This window comes from Phyllopteryx taeniolatus, chromosome 21 (assembly GCF_024500385.1).
Source record: "Phyllopteryx taeniolatus isolate TA_2022b chromosome 21, UOR_Ptae_1.2, whole genome shotgun sequence".
Lineage (NCBI taxonomy): Eukaryota > Metazoa > Chordata > Actinopteri > Syngnathiformes > Syngnathidae > Phyllopteryx > Phyllopteryx taeniolatus.
The window spans coordinates 9,043,676-9,068,951 of NC_084522.1; the positions used below are offsets into that span (position 1 = coordinate 9,043,676).

Here is a 25,276-nt window from a genome sequence, read left to right on the forward strand (position 1 = left end):
CCAGTAGCAGAACTTTAAAATCTATTCTAAAGCTCACTGGAAGCCAGTGTAACGACTTTAGAATTGGAGTAATATAGTCTGACCTCTTTGTTCTGGTCAGAACCCGAGCTGCAACATTCTGAATGAGCTGCAGCTGTTTAATGCTCTTTTTGGGGAGTCCAGTCAGAAGACCATTACAGTAGTCAAGTCTACTTGAGATAAAAGCATGGATGAGCTTCTCCTGGTCTGCTTGACACATGCAAGCCTTCACTCTGGATATGTTCTTCAGGTAGAAGGCAGTTTTAGTAATCGATTTGATATGACTGTTGAAAGTCAGGTCGGAATCGATCAGAACACCAAGGTTTTCGGACTTGGTCTTTTTTTTCTCTCCGAAAATTAGGAAACAAATGGGTAAAAACACTATCGCTACATTCGACACGTGAAGGCATCTTGACAGATGACGTTTAGCCCTACGCAGCTTCAGGCTACCTTAGAGTGCTCTATTGTCCTATGGGCTTGCCGGCATTTGAACGCAACGCGACTCCTCCTGTTTGCTAAGTGGCCAAAAATTTCAGGCCGGCGGCGACTTTTAGCTCGAATAACCGCTCAGAAAATCCACCCACAGAGGCCGAGGGTCGACACTTGTAATCCCCAAAAAGGACTCCGACGGTGATGGTAAAGCGGTGGTAAGGTCGCGTGGCTTTTCGGTGAGTTTGAGCACTCGGAACGAGCAGATGATGCCGTGTAGCATCCAAAGCTAGGACCACCAAACAGCGTCTAAGTCGTTAAAATTATGAAAATTTACATAGTTATATATGGGGTTAAATGTGTAAGTGTTGTGTTAAATGCAGAATTATGGAGCTTTTGTGTTATTGGCACGTAGAACAATTCGATTTCCGGGGCGTGACCATCATGAATTCAACAAGTAGTTCAATTGTAGCTATTTGTCTGAGTATATCTCATGCTTATTATGCACATTACTAATCCCCCCCCAACGACGTCAATCAACAAATACAGCATAATAAGGATATTAAGTATATAACCTGTTAGGTTAAATAATAATAATGATTATTACCCTAAAGAAATGGCCTTTCCCAAACTTTTTAACCAAGAGCCACCTTGCAATTCTAAAAACAAATAAAACACCCAAGGAACTGTTATGAAGAGCCCGAAAACATTTAACCTACATTTGCTGATAATAATGATCGACATTTGTTTTATTGTTTAAAATGTTTGTTGTCTCCTGTAGTGTGCTGTCACAAGCATGCCACTCCACAGCATTTGGCCCTGAAAGCTGTCGTCATGGGCAACGAGGACAGCCTGGAGGAGGTGTTTGTCGCTGTCCTTCGGCTCAAGAGTCAAGTCAGCCTAAGCTCCAAAGAGTACAGAGCCAAAGCCTATGAGGTATACATTAAATTAAAGTAAACTCACCACTATATTGCAGTATATCGTTCATATTGCGGATTTTTAGGCGATCATTTTGAATGGGTTGCTACAGTATACAAGCAAGTGCGAATTTAGAGTTGCACACCTTCAGTATAGTTCCATGTTGTGCTGCAACATGACAGGCAGCACTGAGGTCTAGTGGAAGAGATGCCTGCGTAATTGAGAGCAAGAAGAAGAGACAGAGCAGGTCCCCAACTAAACTCCAGTATTGTTTGTTCTCACAGTTCAGAGAGAATATATGCCTGTGAGTATTGTTGGATGCTCTTTTTGTATATGTGGTGCAGATCTGTGTTAAAGTAGCAGTTGTTTAAAGGATTATAATTCCTGTAACATCATGGTCATTTATGGCAGTGTTTCACATTATATGACTGCATTAAGATAACAGACAAAATACATGGTTTGGTTGAACATTCTGGTTTAAATATACAATGTTTAAATCACTTTTGTTTTATGTGTCAGTTTTACAGTACACTTTGTTTCCTCAAAGTGATGTCATAATATGATAGTGTCCGATTTCTAGGTAATTTGAGAGTGAGAACAGGCGCTAAAGAAATAATTAGAAAAGTGTTTTAATAGGTTTAAATGTGTTTAAAGTGTAAATTATACCACTATATTGCAGATTTTCACCTATAGCGGGTGGGTCTGGAACGTATCCCCTACGATAAATGGGGGTTCACTGTATACAGTACAGCTTAGCCGGCTAGTTGAATCATACCTATGTGCTCATCTCCACATGGAGATCTTGCTGAGCGAAGTGCCCTTGGAGGGGAAGGAGAAAAAAAGGAAGAAAATCCTCCTGGCAACAAAGATCCAGGCAGCGGGAGACAAATCCAAATCCATCTTGGACTATGTTGCGGACACCATCAAACCCTTGTCCAACAACCAAAGCTTCATCGGTGAGCATCGGATTATTCACTTTTCTATTCAGACAAATCTTATTGTAAAGTTTGTATTTCAGGTAAACGCGTGGTTCACGTGAAGAAATTCTCCCTGGGTGGAGACAATGACGTTGAAGAGGCATCGCTCTTTGTGGTGCCAGTGGGCATTAAAGGTGCACGCCAGCTGCTGTATTGTATTATTTTAATATTAATGTACAAATATTTAAATCAGTGCTCGTCGACAGACAACAGCAAGCCGGTCCACAACGCGGGCGGCCCGAGCTTCTACTGCCTGCAGGACATCATGAGGGTCTGCAGTGAGACCAGCAGCCACTTCTGCCCTATCACTGCCAGGATGCTCCTGGCCTTAGACAAGTCAGCATGGATTTTGCATCATATTTAGTACCTCAAACCTTTTAAGCCATGCTCCCCCTCCTCCCTGTACACCCCCCGCAAAACAGCCTTACCAACACTTACCAACACTTTTTAATTAAGTACACATACACTCTTTCAACATTTTTCCCCACATCAAGTCACTCTAAAGTGAAAATAAATGTTCTACATTTGACACACCACAGAGAATAGTGTTGTTAACAATCCTGCCAAATTTGAATCATTAAAAAAATGCAACATATATAAATTGAGGCTTAAACATCATGAACAATCAGGCCATTGTCTCGACTCTCGAATGCTGTGGGTGTGTCCACAGAATGCGCTGAAACCATGCCCAGCTGAACTGTCAATTAAATACCACTCCGACGACCGGGAAAAATGGATGCTACTTCGTCTAGCATCTTTCTTATTGCTGCACATAACTATATGTTTGAGCCACGAAATTATATCCACTTAAAGCTTCCGGTGGCTGGAATATATCCCACCAGGTTGTCGTGGAACCTTTCCACGCCGTGACAACGAGGTGCTCTAAAGAGACCACGCCAGCCTGAGGCGCCACTCCACACGCTGCTGTCAAGTCGGACTTTAAGCCACAAACCCCCTTGAATTTTGCAACAAAGTTTCACACTCCTTCTCTGCTGCACACCCCCCCAAAACAGACTTTCTGAATTTCTTAAAAGTAGTCCCTCAGATTTTGTAAGGAATACATACTTTTCAACATCATGAGAATGTTTGCACACACCCTGTCTTTATACCTTTTGCTCACTCTTTCAAACCTTTTTAAGCCACATACCTCTTCAACCTCAACATATCAAGACACATTTCCTAATGATCCCTTCTGGCTAATTTACATGCACCTCCCTAATTTGGTCACCCCCAGATGGCTAGTGGAGCAACACACTGTGCCACATGCCATCCCGGCCCTGTTCCGTCCCGCGCCCGTGGAGCGAGTGAAGACTCACGTAAGAAACCCAGCGTACGGTGGCGAGGGAAGAGTGAGTGACGAGGGCTTGCATATGGGTTACACGGCACTGGAGATCAAAAGCAAGATGATGTCCCTGGAGAAGGCGGACATGTGTGTCCTGAACCCACTCTACGGCTCCGATCTGCAGTACACCAACCGGGTGAGACCGAATTTAATCACACACAAAGACATTAGCAGAGGTGGAAGAAGTACTCACACTCTGTACTCAAGTAGAAGTATGGATAAAAAAAAAAAAAAAAAAACTACATTTTTTTTGGGGGGGGGGGGGGTGCTCGTCGTCATCTGGAGTTTTAAAAAAGTTACAAGCCTATTTTGACAAAGTAAGCAGTAGAAAGTACAGGTGTTTTCAAATGTTACGAGTCACAGTAAAAATAATCAAGTACTGATACCTGAAAAATCTAAGTACAGTGACACAATACTTCTACTCTGTTACTTACCACCACTGAATATTGCCAGCCACTTTGATTTAAAAAAAACAAAAACAAAAAAAAACAAATGGTGTGTCTGCAGGTGGACAAAGTTATCATCAACCCATACTTTGGGCTCGGAGCACCAGACTACTCGAAGATCCAGATCCCTACCAGGGAGACGTGGCAGCACAGCGCCAACTGCACAGCTGAGGACAAGTGAGAACTCATTCCAGTTTCTCCTCCACTGTGTTTGTCATTTGTCATCATTTTGTCTTCGTAGGGAGCGTCAGTGGGTGGACGACTTCCCGCTCCACCGTAGCGCCTGTGAGGGAGACACGGAGCTGCTGTCCAAGCTCCTGGACAGCGGCTTCTCGGTCAAGCAGCTGGACAGCGACCACTGGGCCCCCATCCACTACGCCTGCTGGTGAGGCCCCATAAAGCTAAGCATTGTCTTAAAGTCACTTAATTTTGACTCTCGACATTTGTTATTGATTCCCTTCAGGCATGGCAAAGTTGAGGCGACAAAGCTGCTGTTGGAAAAAGGTAAATGTAATCCGAACCTGCTGAACGGACAGCTCAGCTCACCTCTGCACTTTGCCGCAAGAGGCGGCCACAGTGACATCGTGCAACTCCTGCTGCAGCACCCCGAGATCGACCGGGTATGCCAAAAAATACACACACACAAAAAAAAGTTTTTTCCCAAAACGTAATTTCTCTTGGTTCAACTACTTGTTGCTGGGCAAAATTCTCGGGCACTATAATTTCTTTACCCAAAGAGAAATTTTGCAAGGTCCCTGGTCCAACCACTTTTTGCGAGGCAGAATTAATGGGGCACATTTCTTACCCATCTTACACATACATAAAGGGTTTAAATTAAATATCTGAACCCTTGTTGTCTCCACTGATGTTTATGGTGCAATGCATTGTGGTTGAATGCTTTACATTTTCTGTGTGGTCATTAGCACATAGAAGATCAGCAGAAGCGAACACCACTGCAAGTATGTGAGGAGAACAAGCAGAACGAATGGGAGGAGACTGTGAAGCTTCTGCAGCAGGCCAACAGTAAACCTGTGAGTCCCACAAACGCCCACTCCAGTTAGATAATGTTCACTAGAGGTTGCTATTTATTATTTATATTTTTGTCATCTGCAGTACGAGAAGGTGCGCATCTATCGCATGGATGGCTCATACCGGTCAGTGGAGCTGAAGCACGGCAACAACACCACGGTGCAGCAGATCATGGAGGGCATGCGTCTCTCCCAAGAGACCCAGCAGTACTTCACCATCTGGATCTGCTCCGAGAACCTCCGTGAGCCCACTTCCTAAAGCTAGCAAGTTATAAGAATGCACGCTTATTATAAGGATGCACCCTTACAAGGTTGCCTCGCAGTGTCTTGATGTCACTGACTGACTGACTGTTTGTTTGTTTGTGTATGTTTTTTAAAGAGGTATATTCCTATCACTACTCTTAACACCTGAACTCTGGGTACAGTTAAGGATAGCTTAACAAGGACGTGACTTAAACAAGGATGTGCCCTTACAAGGCTGCCCTCTTACATGGATACACCCTTAAAAGATAATTTCTAACAAAAATGCACCCTTGAAAGGATGCAGACTAAAAGGATGCACCCTTGTCCCTTACAAGGATGCGTCTCATAATAAGGATGCACCCTTCTGTACACTGTAGTAATAACAAGCACGTGTCACAGACCTGCAGCTGAAGCCGTACCACAAGCCCCTGCAGCACCTGCGCATCTGGACGGAGATCGTGACGGACCTGACGGTGCTGGACCCGCAAAGAGAGACGCCTCAGCTCTTCCTCCGCAGGGACGTCCGCTTGCCTCTGGAGATTGAGAAAAAGGTTACATAGCTTCAAGCTGGGTGGCTTGAAAATTTGGTGTTTTTTGCTTCACTATGCCAAAAAGCAGATGTGAGAATATAGAATTTTTATTTTTTTCGCCATAGGTGGAGGATCCGCTGGCCATTCTCATCCTGTTTGACGAGGCCCGACACTGCCTGCTGAAGGGCTTCTTTCCGGCTCCAGACAGCAAGCTGATCACGCTGGCCAGCTTCCTACTGCAGATCATCTACGGCAACTACGAGAGCAAGAAGCACAAGCAAGGCTTCCTCAAGTACAAAGCTGACTGAAACCATGATTTGTTTTTTGTGACAGGCATTGTTTTGCTAATGTTCTGTCTTTTCAGTGAGGAAAACCTAAAGTCCATTGTGCCTATACTAAAAGTGAAAAGCAAAGCGTACCACTGGACGAACAGGATTCTGCACGAATACAAAGTAGAGTGGAACTTTGAAAAAGTTTTGACCTGTTTTCCTGTCATTGTTTAAATCTTTTGAGTTCATTTACCAACAGGCGCTGAGCACCAGCGAGGGTGTGAGCAAGGAAATGCACCACCTGCAGCGGCTCTTCCTGCAGAACTGCTGGGACATCCCCACCTATGGCGCCGCCTTCTTCACGGGACAGGTCTACACCAAGGCCAGCGCCAGCAACCACAAGGTCATCCGGGTCTACGTGGGCGTGAACACCAAGGGGCTGCACCTCATGAACATGGAGACCAAGGTGTGGTGTCCTCTCGTCTTCTCATCAGAATATTTATCGTCTTATGCGTTTTGATGCTTTGATGTTTTGCAGGCACTTCTCATCAGCTTAGAGTACGGCACGTTCATGTGGCAGCTGGGACAAGCTGACCAGTACTTCCAAGTACACAGCGGCGAGAACAAAATGAACTTCATTGTGCACACCAAGCAGGTAAAAGTGATCCATAAAAGCACATCTGAAGGGGTTTGGTATGGAAGAACTTGCAAGAGTTAGAGGTGGTACACCAACTCTGTCAGGATGTTGAAGATTGTGTGTGCCTTACTTCTTGGGGGAAAATAGTTTTTTTAAGGGCGTGCATGAGGTAGAGGTAGTTTGCAGAGTTTGTTGTGATGGAGTTTCCATCCATCCATTTTCATTACCACTTATCCTTACTAGGGTCGCGGGCTGCTGGAGCCTATCCCAGCTATCTTTGGGCGGGAGATGGGGTATACCATGAACCGGTCGCCAGCCAATGGCAGGGCACATAGAAACAAACAACCAGTCGCACTCACATTCACACATTTACAGTCTTCAATCAACCTACCACTCATGTTTTTGGGATGTGGGAGGAAACCGGAGTGCCTGAAGAAAACCCACCCAGTCACGGGGAGAACATGCAAACTCCACACAGGCTGGGCCGGGATTGCAACTCCGGTCCCCACAGCGTGAGGCAGATGTGCTAACCAGTTGGCCGGCGTGATGGAGTTTGTGGCTTAAAAATTGTGGAAAAAGACAAATTTTTTTCAGACGTGTACAGGAGAGAGGTAGGTCACACCTACTTTGTTGTAATGTTTAAGGTGGTATGTGGTTTAAAAAGTTTAGAAAAGGAAGGAAGGTGAGTCGAAACTTTAAACTGGGTGTGTGGCTTAATTTGGAGAGAGTCTTTTTGGTGGTGGAAAGCTTTGTTGTGATGATGACGTTGGTGCTTGACTTCAAATTTTGGGGAAAGTGTTTTTTGAGGTTGTGCACCCATTCTGTTTGGATGTTGAAGTGGGTGAGTGTCTTATTAATGTTGGGAAAGACATTTTTTAGGGTGTGTAGGGTGAGAGGGCTTGCGTAAACTGTTGGTGTATTGAAGATGGTGCTGGGTAAGGCGTGCACAATAGAGAGGGGTACACTAAGTCTTTCGGCATGATGAAAGGGGTTTGGGAAAGTTTTTAGCGCGTGCACAGGTGAGGCGGTTGCGCCAGCTATGTTGTGTTGTTGAAGATAGTATGTGGTTTAAAAAAATTGGGAAATACTTCATTTGAGGGTGCGCGAGTGTTAGAGGTTATGCCTGTCAGATCGAAGGCAGTGTGTGACATGAAAAGTTTGGGAAAGACTGTTTTTAGGGTGTGTGCTGGAGGCAGGGGCGCGCCAGCTGTGTTGTGATGTTGAATGGGGTGCGTGGCTTCAAAAATTAAGGAAAAACAATTTTTTTAGGGTGTGCGCAAGACAATGGGTTTGCACCAACATGTGTTTTTCTTAACACATGCTGTGAAGAAAAGGACACAAAATGGTGGCGGTCATCCATTGTTTACTCTGTTGAATGTCTATTTACATAGCTATTGCCAAATCCTGACATGCTGTCTTCAAATACAACCCGGTGAGCGGAAATTAAATGTACAGCTTAGTGGAATCGTTACTTAATTTTGAAATGTTTGAAACATTTATGTTGTAATAATGAATGTCTGTTATAATTGTTGATAGGCCGGCCTCATTGTGAAGCTTTTAATGAAGCTGAGTGGGCAAATGACCCCCAACGACAAAGGCGTCACAGACAAATACGCTTACGGCTGAACCGAGAGCGCTCAGGACGACACAGCTGCCAAACCATTTCCACGCTGAATAATAAATGACTACAACTGAGGGAAAAGTGTGCTAATGTAGTAATCTCTTTTTCACAAGTTCAATGTGTTTGAGATTGTTTTGACAAATCTCGTATTTCCATGTGAATGTAAATGTTTATTTAATAATTTGTTTTAATAAATGGAATGTTTGAATAAGAGCATTGTTTTTATTTTCATGTTAAATTTTGCTCAATTAGGGGATTAATTAAAGAAAGGACATACATACTCCATACCAGTGATTCCCAACCACCAATTTCACTAAATTATTAGTTTACTGCAAATATCTTTTTTCATCTATCTATGCCAGTGTTGTATAGTGACATGCAGAACAATTAAATAATGATCCAGTAACTGTCTTTCCGCAATTCCTGTGTGTACATCAGCTTTGTGTTAAACTAAGTATGACTAAATAGGCTCGGATTTCAAACTGACCAAGTACATTTATGATCAAAAACATTTAAATGAGATCATGATTATAGTATTTAAGTGGTGCCTTTGGGCCAATTTACGAGTGTTTGGAGTTACAAACTGCCGCTTGGTAGTTTTTTTGCCAGGCAAATTTAGAGTTACACTGCTCGAGTAAAGTGGGAGGGGGGGCGAGAAGAGCGACAGTCACAGACTGTCAAACAACTATTAATCCATTCATTTTCCGTACCGCCCATCCTCAGTACAAAATGACAAAACTTGAAAGCAGCTACAGTAGGCCAAAACCGACGTCCTCATACTAGCTATGTTCCTGTCACTAGGCCATGCCCCTTAAAGGCACACCTACAACACTACAGTTGTTGTGACTTTGCTTGTCCCACTCCCAACGTTCAGTAAATACACTATATAAAACCAGTTTATTTCTTTCAATGTTACAATGTACAGTACAGTGCTATTTTTCTCCATTAAAAAAACAAAAAAATGGTTGTGTTGTGGGGGCTGGAAAGGATTCATGGCATTTTGATTCATTTCAATGGGGAATATTGATTTTATATTTGAGTAAATTGATTAGCTTGGTCAAGGAACGAATTAACTTGTTAGTTCAGGTCGATACTGTAGGCTCTATACTTTGTGACATTTTTGTTATGTTTAATAAGTGCAGTTGCTAAATAAAATTTGGGAAACAATGTTTTTTACGATATGTATTGTGATGACAGCTAATTTGCAGCAAAAAAAGTAGCTAGCTCTGGCCACTAAGCTAATACTAACATACAGTATGTAAAATATTAAACATTAATTTATTAATAATAAAATAATGCGTAATTTCTTAAATAGTTACCTTTATTGCGACGAAGCAGTCGTTTTCACGGTTTATTAAGGGATAAATGTGCTTTTCTGACGGATAAATGGCGCTAGCAAGTGGCGTACATGAGCTAAACTTCACAGGTGCCGCAAGTTTGTGACTATTTTCCTTAAATATCTCCCAAAACTCTATATTTTTTTAAATTAAGAAATATCAATATATGTCTTAAGAGACTGACTCGTGTGCATTGAATGAGTTTAAATTAAAAACTAATAGTTTTTTATATTTTATTCGGCCACGCGGTGACATCATAACACCCGACATCGGTTCAGACGGAAGCCGCCAATTACAGAAGGAGTTGCATGACGGATGCGAAAGCAACAGCCAATCGGAAAATTCTGTCGGTCAGGCGGGGGCGGGACCGAAGTTGACTACAGGTTGAGATGGCGGGGACACAACACCGGCGGTTCAATGATTTTGACTTGAGTTGTCCTAGATTATAATGAGCCGTCCGTAGACTTGAAGAAGCGAGCAGAAGTTTTAAACATGTCGATGCACTTGTATCAAATGAGCACTCAGCTGCTCGGGGACACTGTGGGCAAAATGAACGACAACCTAACCTCCTTAGTCCTGGCTGCGTCTGTCGTCACGCTCACTTTGGGCTATTTTTACAGCAAAATACAACACAGACTGACTTCTGACAAGAATGTGGTAAGTTGCCTTAAATTGAATGAAACTTGAAAGCTTGAATTCTAACACTTTTTTTTTTTTTTCCTTTTCTAAATACAGAAATATCCACCTTGCATCCCTTCCAGTGTCCCCTTCCTTGGTCATGCTGTTGCATTTGGCAAAAGTCCCATTGACTTTTTAGAAAACGCTTATGAAAAAGTAAGTTAAAGCTTACAGTTAATTTAAATATTTTTTAAAATATAATGTACACATTTAATACAACATAATTACATTTTAGTACATTAATTATACGATATTACGATCTACAGCAGGAGCGGGTATCCTTTTACCTATGGGCGACCATTTTAGCTTTTATGAAGTCCTGTCAAGGGCCACAAAATGTACAGTGATTCCCCACATTCCGGCATTAGTGATTTCTTCGAGAACCTATTTGCTGAAAACTCACCTATTCGCTGTTTCTGTCCTCAGGCCAAAGTCATGGATAGTATAAAACATATTTATTTGGTGCCATTTTGTGGCATCTGGTGAAAAGGAACCATTTTGAAGTAAGGGGAAGAGCATCATTTAGTCTGGGCATCAATTACGCATATTAGAGCTCTGTCCCTATTCCCTGCGAATAGTAGAGGTTCACTGTATTTACTTTTTTCTCCCCGTGGAACCTATCCCTAGCTATTCTTTGAAAAACTTCTATTTGTTTCGTTTGTACTCTTTCTGAAATGCTCTAAAATGCCACAAGATGGCGCCAAACTCCTTGCCAAATAGGAAAGTAGTAATTGCTGTCAGAGAAATATGTTAAAGTGATACATTACAACTGAGTGATGAGCTTTTTTGTCGAGGAGGAGCTACATCTAGCCTGGGTTGTTAGTGTAACTTACAGTCTTTGCGGAATGTGCATGTGTATGCGCACTGCTGATGCATTTTTTTGAAAAGCAAACCATGTGTAAGCCATTTAATCATTTTTAAGGGTAATTTAAGATGTTTGAAATGATATGAAAGTGGTTTGGATGACGGTGTGCACAAGTGAGAAGATGTGTGCCAGCTTTGCCACAATATTGAAGGGTATGCATGACTTAAACAGTTGTCTCTTAACATTTTTGGGAAAAAAAATAAATAATTTTTGTGACTGCGAGTTCGGGAAAGTAGGGTTGCGTCACCAAGGACATCCAGCATAAAAATGGGCTGTGGACTTGCCAAAAGTCATAACAACAGTCTTTGTAAAGCCAGCAGAGTGAGCATCCGCAGTTTGGATTGCTCCATTTTCCCCAAAAAATGACAAATGATGTAATAAGGTATAAAACAATTTACAAGAGTTGAAACCTAGAATGAAACCAATTTTACCCAAATTATATGATTTAATCCAGGAATTAATTAAATGTCGTTCTCATGAGTTTCAAAAAAGGTACAATTTGACATCATTGATATATTTTAAAAGGTGAAGTTGGAAATGACAAGCTCAAAAAAATCCCCACCCTTGGGAAGTTTCTTTACATTTGCGTTAATAAGGAAGTGAGACAGACACAAATGGCCAGCATTTAGCGGGTTAAAAATCAAAATTCCCGCCCCTCTGCAGTACGGACCGGTGTTCAGCTTCACCATGGTGGGAAAAACCTTCACGTACCTTCTGGGAAGCGACGCTGCCACGCTGCTCTTCAACAGCAAAAACGAGGACTTGAACGCAGAGGACGTCTACTCCAGACTTACCACACCAGTCTTCGGCAAAGGAGTCGCCTACGATGTCCCCAACCCGGTGAGAGTCCGCCAAAACACACATTGTCGTTGCCAAAATGCAGAAGTTGGTCACACCATGGATGTTTGTGTGTGTGTAGATCTTCCTGGAACAAAAGAAGATGCTGAAGACAGGCCTGAATATGGCTCGCTTCAAGGAACACGTCAAGATCATCGAGGCGGAGACTATCGAGTATTTTCAGAGATGGGGAGACAGTGGCCAGAGAAGTAAGATCTAGACGTTTATACACTTGTCTGCGCATTTTCTGTGTCTGTCGCAGGGCTCAACATATGTCAAAAATGGTATCTCTAGCAAGGTTATGACATCTTTCATCAAAAGGTTGGATGTAACTGCAGCCAATAAACTTTACCTTGGCCTAATACAAAAACAATCTTCATCAGTAAAAGGCACTCATCACTAACACAGCTGAGCTGTGGTGTTTGGGGACAAAGAGGAAGTGCAGCCCATCCAGGTCTGTATTTATATGGGAGGCAATAATTGAAAGGTAGTTTGGGTACATACCGCCACCTTGTGGAGTGGAGGAGAAATTAAATAGCGCAGGACTATTTCTGAATGTCTGAATTGTAAAATAACAATATTTGACATTAGCATATTTATACTGTATGTTGTTGTATGTCAGTTGTATTGAAGCTTTTTCTACTTTTAGACCTGTTTGAGGCGTTGTCCGAGCTCATCATCCTGACGGCCAGCAACTGCCTGCACGGCAAGGAGATTCGGGGCCTGCTGGATGAGCACGTAGCTCAGCTCTATGCCGACCTGGATGGAGGTTTCAGCCACGCCGCCTGGCTGCTGCCCGGATGGCTGCCGCTACCCAGCTTCAGGTAGGACGATGACATGGTCACATCATCATCATGGGGAGCCATGGGTGGGGAACCTTTTTCCTATTAGGGGCGAGATAATAATACAGTGTTCCCTCGCATGCTGTTTTTGCGATTTGCTACTCATGGATTTACCTATTCGCAGATTTCTTTGTGGACCCTATGTGCTGTTATTCGCTAAAAAAACTCAAGTATTGTCCTCTTTTAACTCATTCACTGCCAGCCTTCCCAGTTAACATGGATATTTGACTTCTAAAGCCGTCAATGGCAGTGAATGTGTTAAACACCCTAAGATGCCACAAAATGGCACCAAAACCTGGCCTAAAAGCCAATGTAATACATTTGTACCTCAACTTACAAGTGACCAGATTTAAGAGTCTTGCGAGATGCGAGTCGTCACTCAGTTGACTTTTTTGTCTTGAGTTGTGAGGAAAGATTTTAGTTACAACCACTAAATGGTGACAATAAGTAGCAGATAGTGAAGAATTCTTTTTTAAAAAAAAAGCAAATGCTTGCTTTAAGCTGTTTATTGCCATTCCCAGTTGAAGTTGAAACATTAAAAAAAGAGACTTGTGTTTTTAACCAAACCACATAACTTACAAAAGTCCTTTGCTTAATACTAACACATAATGCAAACTGCACAATTAATTCATGAAATCATGATGCTCAAACTGTTTAATTCTCTACATTATATTTAAATATGTTATCAGTGTATGCTTTTATAAAGTACAATACTGTAGAGTATTTTTTAAACACATTACAAAAAACTTTATTGATGTTTTTTGTGGGGCTGGAACGGATGCATGGTATTTATTTATTGCAATGAGGAAAGATGATTTGAGATAATAATAGTGTTTTGTCGTCATTAGGAAGCGGGACAAAGCTCACCGGGAAATCAAGAACATCTTCTACAAGGTGATCCAGAAGCGAAGAAGCTCCGGGGAGAAAATTGACGACATCCTGCAGACGCTTGTGGACGCCACCTACAAGTAAAAAATATATAATTCCCATTCAAAGCTAGTCGAGTTGAAAATGTGATTGATGTTTTGTTTTTTCCCCGCTTGTCAGGGACGGACGGACGTTGTCGGACGACGAAATCGCCGGCATGCTGATCGGCCTCCTGCTGGCCGGTCAGCACACGTCGTCCACCACCAGTGCCTGGTTGGGCTTCTTCCTAGCCCGGGACAAAGCCACGCAGGAGCGCTGCTACGCCGAGCAGAAGGCTGTGTATGGCGACCACCTGCCCCCACTGCAACTAGATCAGGTACGACCGCCTTAACTAATATGAATTGATTCATAAGTAATACATGTTCTTAATGATGTTGTCTTAAGCTGAAGGACCTCAGCCTGTTGGAGCGTTGTTTGAAGGAGACTCTGAGGCTGCGCCCACCCATCATGACCATGATGAGGATGGCTCGCTCTACTCAGGTAATGAGTAACATAATTTTTTCTGACTCCTTTGTTAACCAAAACAGTAACATCCACTGTGCCGACTTGTCATAAACAAATTCCTTTCACGGTATTAAAGTTGAAGTTATGCTATATTAGTGACAATTGGGAAACTGGTAGGCTCTGACATGTGGTTGCTAGCCAAAACAGCAGCACCTACCAAAGCAAGTATACAGTGAAAGCGTGGCATCTTATTGTAAACAAGTTGCCTTCATTGTCTTAAAGATGATCTTACATAATATAAGTGATGGTCAGTGTTCTGGTAGACTCTGATGTGATGATTCGCCACAATGTTGTGTTGATAACCAAAGCAGCAGCACCTACTAAGGAACGTAAATTGTAAAAGTGTGGAAACAAATTCCCTACGAAGTAGTCAAAATGATCCTGGGTTACATGGTTGGCGCTTACCGCTCTGGTAGAATGTGACTCGCCGTCGCTCCTCAATGTTGTTGCCAACCAAAACAGCAGCACCTACGAAGCAATTTTACAGTGAAAGTGTGCCGTCTTGTTGAAAACAAGTTCTCAGCTCAACATTAAAGATGATGTTAGGGACAATTGGCGTTCCAATCAACTCTTGACGCATAGTCGAGCCACAATGTTGTGTTGCTAACCAACACAGTAAAAGTACAGTACTGAATTGTTGTAAATTAGTTCCTGGTGCAGTATTAAAGGTGATGTTACGTTATCTGGAGACTACTAACGTTTCAGTACTCTCTGACATGTGATCCTGGTCTGCATTTGAATAACTCACATCCCTTCCGACCGTTTCACAGAAGACGTCGGGCTTCACCATCCCAGCAGGCCACCAAGTGTGCGTCTCCCCGACCGTCAACCACCGACTGCAGGACACGTGGCGCGAGAGGACGCGGTTTGACCCGGAGCGCTACCTCCATGACAACCCCGCTGCCGGCGAGAAGTTCGCCTACGTGCCCTTTGGAGCAGGTACGCACTCCTTCCAAGCCAAAATGCTCCAGCTCCGTATTTGTATTGTTACACTATATAGGTCATTCTACCAACATTTTTGAAAAACGGACCCACCCATCCATCCATCCATTTGCTACCGCTTATCCGAGGTCGGGTTGCGGGGGCAGTAGCTTTAGCAGGGACGCCCAGACTCTCCCCAGCCACTTCATCCAGCTCTTCCGGGGGGATCCCGAGGCATTCCCAGGCCAGCCGAAGGATGTAGTCTCCCCAGCGTGTCCTGGGTCGTCCCCGGGGTCTCCTCGCGGTTGGACGTGCCCGGAACACCTCAGCAGGGAGGTGTCCGGTAGGCATCCGAATCAGATGCCCCAGCCACCTCATCTGGCTCCTCTCGATGTGAAGGAGCAGCGGCTCTACCCTGAGATCCTCCCGGATGACCGAGCTTCTCACCCTATCTCTAAGGGAGAGCCCGGACACCCTGGGTAGGAAACTCATTTCGGCCGCTCGTATCCGGGATCTTGTTCTTTCGGTCACGACCCACAGCTCGTGACCATAGCTGTGGGTAGGAACGTAGATCAACCGGTAAATCGAGAGCTTCGGCTTAGCTCCTTCTTTACCACAACGGATCGATACAAAGTCCGCATCACTGCAGATGCTGCACCGATCCACCTGTCGATCTCCATTCTTCCCTCACTCATGAACAAGACCACAAGATACTTGAACTCCTCCACTTGGGGCAGGATCTCATCCCCAAGTCAGATTTGGAGGTGCTGATTCTCATCCCAGCCGCGAACCGCCGGATGGTGGACCAGAATTTCATCGAAGCGGTCCGGAAGTCTTTCTCCATTGCCTCACCGAACTCCTCCCATAACCGAGTTTTTGTACCAATTGTACACTTTTTATGAGATTATTAGTTGTCATATCATATATTTTGCTCTGTTTGGTGCAACTCTATTACAGATACCCAGCCGCCTCAAAAGTATATATCACTGAATGAATCCTTTACAATTAAATACAGAAAGTAAAATTTTATTTAAATACTAATTTAATTTTAGTATTACTCTAATTACAGTAACATGGTTGAAAATCAATGCTTATGTTAGGTTTTGCTCAAGAGTACAGTGTCAGCAGCTATGCTAATTGGTCAAGAACCAACTTAGCGCTATAATTTAAAGAGCAATTTAATGTCTTTCTGATAATATGAGTAACAGGGTAGAAAAACTAATGCTAATTTTAGCGTAGCGTAGATGTGTTTTGCTGCTATGCTAACTTGTCAGCAACAAACTTAGATATATAAGAACAAATATACACTATTCTTTTTCTTTGATTTCTTTTTCTAATAGTATGAGTAACAGTGTTGTATGGGTTTGAGTGACGTACTCCATTAAAACTGAAAATATGAAAAAATAGAAGCGAGGGCTAACCTTAGGTCTTGCCATTGTCAGAGCAATTAGCTTGATGTCATTTCAGCTGAGTCATGCAGCTCACTCTCTTCCTCTAGATGGCTTAAAAGGTTTTAGTAACGGTTGCGTGTATGTTGAGAGACATTTTCAAAGCATAATTGGGACTAAACTATGGCTGTGGTAAAAGAAATTGCACAATTACAGGGAAGACACCAACAAAATACCATGGTTGGTCAAGAGAAAAAAAAGCACATTTTTAAATATTAAGCACTTTTACTACATCTAGTCTCAGGAAATAATTTTTGCAATTTTCATGGAAGGGACAAAGAATTCCAATTCTGGAATGACCAATGTTTTTTTTTGTTGTTGTTATTTTGAATCAGGCCGGCATCGCTGCATCGGTGAGAACTTTGCCTACGTGCAGATCAAAACCATCTGGTCCACGTTGCTGCGCATGTACGACTTCGACCTGGTGGACGGCTACTTCCCCACCATTAACTACACCACCATGATACACACCCCACACAACCCCGTCATCGCATACAGGAGGAGGAAACACTGAAGACAGGGATGTGAACATCAGTTTCACATAAAAAAAACAGACCACTAATTCAGCATCAGTGTGCTGGGGTGAGGCTGATTAAGGCCTTACGATCATGCTGCATTCAATAACCCCGGGAGATTTCAGACTCCAACAAGGACAAGTGCAACTGAATGGTTATGCTGTGAAGTCAGGAATACTATACTTTTCATGTTCAACTTCAAAGTTGCATTTTTCCCAGTTTTATTGAACTCAACATAAAAACCAGGAAGTCCACATTTATGAATGAACGTAGTGCTGTAGAATTTATTAAAATTAAATGGCTGCAGTCAAGAAAATGGAAAATTTGAAATGAGCTATGAGTGTTGAGTTTCAAACCTTTTTTACTTGTTGCACAATTTCCTAGTGTTCTTGAATGAAGCATGAAAACCAGGCTCGAGCTATATATTAGGTTGTGTAAGTTTATAAGACTGAAATTAATATGCTGCATGAGATGAAACTGGGAAATTTCAAAACTGTCTACTTCTTATTTCTGTAAATTGTAATAAAAATTTGATTTGTGAGTGCGAACAATGCGTATTATATAGTTTTACTTATATTCTAGTCAACACCAAATAAAAACCACGTTCAAATCTTCTCCTTTATTTCAGTTTTTGACAAAATAGCCAGAAAAGCTTCTATAAAAATACGCTCTCTACAAATGTCTTCGGGTCTTGAAACAAAACAAAACAAAAGTCGAAGAATCCAGTTAAGCCCCTTGCTTGCCAACCAACAGCCAGACAAACATAAATTAATCTCAAAGAGCCTTTTAAATTATCCATGAACAAAATGTACACCATTTGTTGTTTAATTAAATTACATGTCCTCCAAGTGGAGACAAAGAGACGAGACGCACATGTGTCACACACCAAAGAAAAAGTGTTTTTTGGTCCATGTAGAACGAGAACAGTTTGCATCAAAAAAGGCAACTTGTCGATTCGTCTTCTTATCTTCTCAAGCCAAAGTGCAGCGGAGCGAGCGAAGAAGAAGTACCTGCAGAAGACATTTTATATTTAACACACAGGAGAGATTCCAACGCAAAAAGTGGCGAGTAAATGAGTGACGAGAACCTGACGTGACGCTCCCCAGCCTCCTCTGCAGGGCCTCCAGTCTGGAGATGTAGTCGGTGAGGGCCCGGTCGGGGTCGTAGCTCTGCAGGTGTGCGCACGTGAGCAGCCCGGGGTCTCCGGCTGCGTGAAACCTGGGACGTAAGCAATTCACCGTTAAAAATTGGCGTTGTTCGGCCTCGCCGAAGGCTTCTGAATCTCGTCCTACCTGTGCTGTGCGGAGGAGATGGGCGATCTGGGGGATTCCCGCCCACTGCATCCCCTGGTCGAGCCGCTGCCTCGGTCCCGGTACACGTCCACACCCAGGTGGAGGTAATCTCTACCACCAGTGCCTGAAAAACAAGGAAAATGTTATTTTTGTGTATTTTAATGGCTTATATTATCAAACAAAAGTGAGTACACCCGTAGGTGAAAAACGTCCAAATTGGACCCAATTAGCCATTTTTCCTCCCGAGTAACATATGACACAGTGTGACAAGGTCTCGTGTGAATGGGGAGTAGGAAGTTGTGTGGAAGTTCAATATAGCACTTCTTGTTCAAAGAAGACTGCCAAAACCCTGAAACTGAGCAAATTTCAGGCCACCTCTGACATCATCCATCCATTTTCTGATCCCTCGTTAGGGTTGTGAGTGAGCTTGAACCTTATTAAACACATTGTAAACATATTTAAACAAAACATTGTTTAACAGAAAAATCTGAATCGTGTTATAGCTATTTAATTGAATATCAAAGAAAGTTCCTACATTTTAGCCCATTTTAAGCAACAATAAAATGCTTGTAAAGACAGAAAATGTGTTTGCTTGAACTAGTGATCAGAACAGTAGTACCTTCTGCCTCAATTTGAGCCAATCAAACCCCTGATAGATTTTATTTACCCATCTGCGTGCTTTCGCTTTTCTGGGAGCTGTTGCTCAAGCCCGTTGTTTTGTGCCAGCGCTTGACCAGGAAACGCATTCTGAAACAAACCCCCGCCCCCACAAAAAACAAGCTCAGTGAAAATTAAAACATTAGCTTTTTGATTTTTCTTGCCACCTTACCTGGAGAGGGCAATGGAGACGCGCACGGCCGAGCGGAAGCGCGTGAGCCCCCTCCCGCGCTGCCCCCGCAGGCCGCCGCCTAGCCCCTCCAAGGGCCGACTACCCATCCTGACAAGCAGGGCCAGCGTGGCTTCCTCGCACTCCTGGAAGCCGCCCAGTAGCAGCAGCAGGTACTTCTTCTGGTAAATCAGAGCCTTGCGGAAGCTCTCCGAGCGCAGGTACCTGCCGTACATCCTCTGTACAGGGGGAAACGCAAGGATGCAGAGATGCTGTTTCAACACTCACACTTTTTTTTAACATCTAACAAGCTACTTACCCAACCCACCAACCTAACCTACCGATTGTAGCCAACATACCTACACTTAAACACCTAACCTACATACCTAGAAACGTAACCAACCCACCGTACCCCTTCCCTATCCACCGACTTACCTAACCTACCAAGCAACTTCCCTACCTAACCAACCTAGCTACCTATTACGCAACCTAACTACCAACAGATTTACCTAAGCTACCTAGTGACCGAGGGTCGCCCCAGTTTTTGTGGTGTAAACAGCCCTAACATGTAGTTTCATGAACCTACTTGCTTTACCTAACCTACCTTCCTACCCACCCTACTGTATCTAACCAACCTAACACACCCTACCATACCTAGAGTACATACCTAACCACACAACCTACCAACTACCCCGGTAGTTGTGGTGTACAGAGTCAGAGTTCTAATCCACAATATTTCCTTCGCACCTTGAGCGCAGCGTTGTCTGCCTCAGGTCCGGTAATCTCCCTCAGCGTGTCAGTCCTGATCTCTCCTCTGAGCCGCGCCACCTGAGCGAGGGCCTGATGTAAAGCTTTCTCCAAGCGGATCTTCTCCCGACTCAAGGCCTCCTTCTCCTGAGAGAGCAGCAGCACGTCGGGCGCGTCCAGACTGGACACACCTCTCCTGCCGCTGGACTACAAAAGGTGCAAAAGAATACAGTGAACTTCCACTATATGGCGGCTCACCTTTCATGTCCCCACTACATCACAGATTTTTAAGAGGCGGCAGTGAAGTCCCATTTCTTGACAGCGAGTAAATAAGAATGAGCACTAAGGAAAACTTAGTTGTGTTTTTACATGGGGATTTTCACCTATCACGAGTGGGACAGACCCCCCATGATAAACGGGGTTCACTGTATGGTAACTATGACACTATTTTCATATTTCATAACATTTTAATAGTACTCACAGTGTCACCCGCGTGCCGGTAGCAGCGAAGTTCTTCTTCCAGGCGCAGCGAGTGGTTCCTCAGGTCGTTCTTCTCCTCCGTCAGGCGGCCCACGAAACCCGTCAGCTCGGCATTCTGCCGGAGCAGACGCTCGGTCAGGGAGGAGCCCGATGAGGAGGCTGCCGCCAACAGGGCGGCACTCTAAGGAGGGTGGGAACCACGAGAGAAGCATGATGGAGCATTTTTTTTGGGAACAAACGGACTTTCATAATGTGGTAGGCCTACCTGGTGTAAATATTTTGAGAACTACTGGTGTAGAGTAGTAGTATATGTGCGTTACATTTTAGGGTTTAATAATATTAGGGGCTGATAGAAAGTAATGCTAACCTCAGGGATGGCGGGGAGAGCTGGAGATTGCTGCAGCATGCTGATGACATCATCAACACTGGACTGGAGGAGCGACATCTCCTCGCTGGTGATCTCCGTAGTTGTCTTGCTCACCATTCCACGAATATTGGAAGCAACGAGGTGCAGTTTACCCAAGATAGTATCCGCGGTGCGCCAAAGCCCCCGGTGGTGGTGGTGGCGGGGCGCGGACGGCGTCCCCCGCCCAGCCTCGCCTTCTCGACCCAACCTCTCCTCCAATCGCTCTTTGTCCTCCTCCAGGGTCTTCCGCCTCGCCTCCTCGCTTTCCAGCTGCCCCCGCGTCTCCAACAGCTGCGCTTCCAGGCTCTCCAGCTGGGCCCGCGCCTCCAGCAGAGCCTCGAGATTGTGCCTGGACTTGAGGCCCGCCAGGGTAAGCTCCTCATCCTTTCTCAGCACCTCTAGCTTCTCAGCCTCCATTTGGCTGAGGAGATGCACCACCTAGAAAAACAACATATGATGTATTTACCATAACTGACATTGTTTTATTAGATTTAATTGTTTAGTATGCGTATAAATAAAATGTACTAATACATTATAGTGTTCCCCCAGCATATTTACAATTTGCTAGTTACAAAATCACATTTTGAAATAGATTTTTTTTTACACTGTTAAATTATTATGTTACATAAAACATTTCCCGTGCAGTGAATATTTTATGTCTTCAAAAGGTGAGTAGTTTTATTTGAGTATAATTAAACTGAATAATTTCTTTTCACACCTGCATAGCAGTTAGGGATGTTAAATTGTAACCTAAAACATCAACTGTACAGCTAGTAAATGACACGTCACCAAAGGATAAGTCATTTTACTTTAAATTAGTTTTATTAGCCAGTGTTTTAAATTTTTTAGCTTTATAGACTTGTACAGCAATTACGAATGTTTTAAGTGAACTTAAAACATCGCCTGGACGGTTAATACATTGTCTTTAAAAGGTGAGTAATTTTATTATATTTTACTTTGATCAGACTATCTTTAACTTTTACATTTGATGGCAGCTGGCTATTACTTAAAACATCCCCTGTACAGTTCATATATTAACAGATGAGTTTAGTTTTTTTGTTTTTATTTTAGTTTTAATCAACAATGATTAACTTATTTTTACACCTGTTAAAATAAGTTAAAATCAAAAATGAAAAAAAACACCTGTGGAGTTAGGCACTATCTTTAAAGGATGAGTATCTATCCATCCATCCATTTTCTTTACCTTTATTTAAATTTGATTATACATTGGTTAACGTTTAGCTTTTGCATGTGGTAAAATGTGACCCTAAACATGTCCCGTACAGTTAATGAGGATGTTATGATGGCGATCACACAACAGCTTAACCCACACCTGTGCCTGTTTGTCATCCAGCTCCCTGTGCAGTCCTTCCAGAAGGTTCTCCTCCTGGCTCGCCGGGCCTGAGCCAACCCGCAACTCCCTCTCCGTGCCCAGCGCTGAGCTCATCTCCTGGGCCTTGGCTCGCTCTGTCTCCAGCTGCACCTGGAGCTCCCGGAGGCGCCTGTGGAGGCTCAGCTTCTCCCTTTCGGCCTGCTGGCAGAGGCGGGAAGAGGCCTGGCGCTCCTGGTTCAAGGTGGACGTCAGCTGCTCCGCTTGGCTCTTTTGCTCCTCCAAAGTCAGGTTCAAGTCCTTGGAAGCAAAGTCGAAGTTGGTTTGTGTTTTGTGGCTTTTGGCCTGAAGCGGTCTTACCTCCAGTTGTTCTCGAGCACTCTCCTCGGTCCTCCCTGCGCGACACCTCTCCTTCTCCAAGGTCCACTGAAGTTCGCGGCCTCTGCGGCTCTCCTCCAACAGCTGCACATTCAGCGCGTCCACTTCCGAGGCCTTCTGCGATACCTCGGCCCTGCACGCAATGATAACATCTCTAGCAACCATAGACATCGTACACTAACACGAGTCATAAAAAGTTAGGGATGTTGGGCTTCCAGGTGAAATTTCAGGATGTACCAAATATGCACAATGACCTTTACAGGTGAACTTAATATGACCTTCTCTAAACTTTGAAATGCACATGCACAACTGGCTGTTCTCTAACAAGGAGCTGAAAAGCAAAAATCACAACCATGAATATTTCCAAGAACGTACACATTTATGCCTTTCAGTGGTTCTTCCAGTCTCTCTATATTAGTTTTCTTGGCCTAGTTTTTGATGTGTTGTTTTAAGAAGAACTGCTAAGTCAAAACTTTCAGTTCTATTTCCAGATAAGCTTATTTCAATTTGGTAATATTCTGCTCAATTCATTAATTTTCTCCTGTTTTTAAGCTGTTTTTGCAGTGTTTTAAAAGTCTTTCCAAGTCAACATTTCTTGTGCTAGATAATTTTGCTTAAATAATACAGTCCTTATTTCATTACTTTTTGTGTGTGCGTTGTTTTAAGAAACTTGGCAGTCAAAATGTACTGTTCTATTGGCAGAATTGGCAGACAGATTTTGCTTGAATTAAGTAATATATTCCTCATTTAGTTACTCTTTTTCTTGTTTTTTTAGCCCAGTTTTTTCCAATGAAAAAATATTTGTGTGTGCGTGAATGGGAGGCATCAACTTTATGCCCTTAGTAGAAATTCACTGGATGAAGTTTAGTCAATTTACTTGCATTAGTTTAAGGGGCACATCTGCCACATCCAATATGGCGCTAAAGGCAGTTTTTATTGTATAACTTGTCTATGTTGAGCAACACTTAAGCAAATGATTTGCATCAAACAGTGTCCAATCTAACCTGAGAGCATCCAGTTCTTTGAGGTGCTTGTGCTGCGATATGAGCGTGGTCTCCAGCTCTAGTTTGGTCTGGGACAATTCTCCTTTGAGCTCTTCCAGCAGCAGCCTGTTGGCCTGGGGGGCTCCGTCGGTGTCACCTCCTCCCAGCTGTTCCGTCATACTCAATATGGCAGCGGGTCGTGCACCTAAAAGAGGAAGTCAAACGGCGTTTAATTTTTTGTGTCTATGTATTTATATGCCGTGAGCTTGTTTTGAGCCGCCTCACCTTGATGGAGGCACTCCAGCTGACCTCGGAGTTGATGGATCTCCGAGATGAGACTGGACCGGTCTGCGGCATTAAGGGAACCCATCGCCTCTCTGTGTTGAGCATCCTGTACACGGGCCGTAATAACCAACATTAGATTGATTTATTTAATAATCTCGATATCATCAAACTAAAACACATTTTGAAAAAAATTAAATAATGAATGTTATAATTATTTTAATGAAGTAATAATAATTGTAATAATATATTTTAAATTATTTTTAGTTTCAAAAATATTTTACATTATTATGTATTGTTTTAATAATTAATCTAGATACAGTATAATCATGCCATGCCTAACAGTAAATCAAATAATGATTACACAATAAATCCAATATGATTTTAATAAAGAACAATTACTTTTATAATTTTAATAGCAGTTCAAATAATGGTTTTGATATTATTTTGTCAATATTTTTATTTCATAATTAATCTAGATAGCATCATGGTTGCATAAAACAAACTGAAATAATTAAACTTGTTTAAATTATAATAATAATTCAAGTAATATTACGTTTTACAATCAAAATAAGTGTTAGATTTGTTTTACTGTTAAAATGTTTTGTAATGTAGATATCAAACCTGCCTAGAACAAAGGAATCAATCAATAGTAATTAAATACGTATTTGAAGAATTTAATAACACCAAAAATAATGAATTTACAAAATAAACTTCACAAATAAAATAATGCATTTTATAATTATTTCAATAATGTAATACAGTTTTAGTTGTTTTGTTTGTTTTGTTATTATCAATATGCAAATATATGGTTAGAAAACATTTAATTAAATGATTTTTCTACGAGTAAAATATTTGCAGACATGTAGTTTTTATTAACTATTAAAGCCACAGTAAACAAAAAGTGAGTTACTGTCACCTGCTCAGCCAGCCTTCGCTCCAGCTGATTGAAGTGAATGACGGCGTCACTGGTGTCCACCAGCTCCAAGTGGCTGTAGAGGACGCTCTTGAGCACGCTGCGCTCCCTCACAAACACCTGGCGCACCGCTTCCGAGAGCTCCGCACGCCAGTCTGCAGAGTCTCCTGACACCTAGGAGCACAAAAAATGTAAGAGTCATCCATGCTATTTTCCGTAGGCCCATCCATGATGTGTTGCGTTATATATTAAGCTCGTGGACTTTTGGTAGACAAAATTATATGGTTTGGATGAAAATGTTGGT

At 42.9% G+C, this 25,276-nt stretch overlaps 3 protein-coding genes across 9 annotated transcripts in view; 2 read left to right on the forward strand and 1 right to left on the reverse strand.

Annotated features, from left to right (window-relative positions):
* The first annotated feature begins 490 nt into the window (after positions 1-490).
* krit1 (KRIT1 ankyrin repeat containing) lies at positions 491-8,671 on the forward strand. The gene is made up of 17 exons (XM_061761206.1): positions 491-686; positions 1,229-1,383; positions 2,165-2,321; positions 2,384-2,476; positions 2,549-2,678; positions 3,577-3,820; positions 4,192-4,307; positions 4,372-4,515; positions 4,594-4,750; positions 5,054-5,161; positions 5,244-5,400; positions 5,801-5,952; positions 6,057-6,223; positions 6,296-6,383; positions 6,460-6,666; positions 6,739-6,855; positions 8,374-8,671. The coding sequence occupies exons 2-17, from the start codon at positions 1,282-1,284 to the stop codon at positions 8,461-8,463; spliced, it is 2,229 nt and encodes a 742-aa protein (XP_061617190.1). The 5' UTR covers positions 491-686; positions 1,229-1,281; the 3' UTR covers positions 8,464-8,671.
* Positions 8,672-10,132: 1,461 nt separating this feature from the next.
* Positions 10,133-17,947, forward strand: LOC133471444 (lanosterol 14-alpha demethylase). 2 transcript variants are annotated; one of them, XM_061760980.1, is made up of 10 exons: positions 10,133-10,452; positions 10,531-10,629; positions 12,002-12,178; positions 12,258-12,384; positions 12,825-12,999; positions 13,866-13,985; positions 14,065-14,260; positions 14,329-14,424; positions 15,222-15,387; positions 17,153-17,947. In XM_061760980.1, the coding sequence occupies exons 1-10, from the start codon at positions 10,288-10,290 to the stop codon at positions 17,329-17,331; spliced, it is 1,500 nt and encodes a 499-aa protein (XP_061616964.1). In that variant the 5' UTR covers positions 10,133-10,287; the 3' UTR covers positions 17,332-17,947. The 2 variants fall into 2 exon arrangements, with proteins under 2 accessions (XP_061616964.1, XP_061616963.1); XM_061760979.1 differs by having other exon boundaries at positions 10,135-10,452; positions 15,219-15,387.
* The window catches only part of akap9 (A kinase (PRKA) anchor protein 9), a 56,623-nt gene continuing 49,283 nt past the window's right edge, over positions 17,937-25,276 (reverse strand). For all 6 annotated transcript variants that reach the window (XM_061760972.1, XM_061760969.1, XM_061760970.1 and 3 more), the window contains 13 exons: positions 24,976-25,146; positions 24,060-24,165; positions 23,796-23,979; positions 22,774-22,924; positions 22,417-22,713; positions 21,045-21,521; positions 20,679-20,858; positions 20,198-20,404; positions 19,454-19,689; positions 19,292-19,371; positions 18,625-18,748; positions 18,420-18,550; positions 17,937-18,342 (listed from right to left, as the gene is read on the reverse strand). In XM_061760972.1, coding sequence (XP_061616956.1) covers positions 18,296-18,342; positions 18,420-18,550; positions 18,625-18,748; positions 19,292-19,371; positions 19,454-19,689; positions 20,198-20,404; positions 20,679-20,858; positions 21,045-21,521; positions 22,417-22,713; positions 22,774-22,924; positions 23,796-23,979; positions 24,060-24,165; positions 24,976-25,146 — 2,391 coding nt within the window. In that variant the 3' untranslated portion in view covers positions 17,937-18,295. The remainder of the gene's footprint in view (positions 18,343-18,419; positions 18,551-18,624; positions 18,749-19,291; positions 19,372-19,453; positions 19,690-20,197; positions 20,405-20,678; positions 20,859-21,044; positions 21,522-22,416; positions 22,714-22,773; positions 22,925-23,795; positions 23,980-24,059; positions 24,166-24,975; positions 25,147-25,276) is intronic.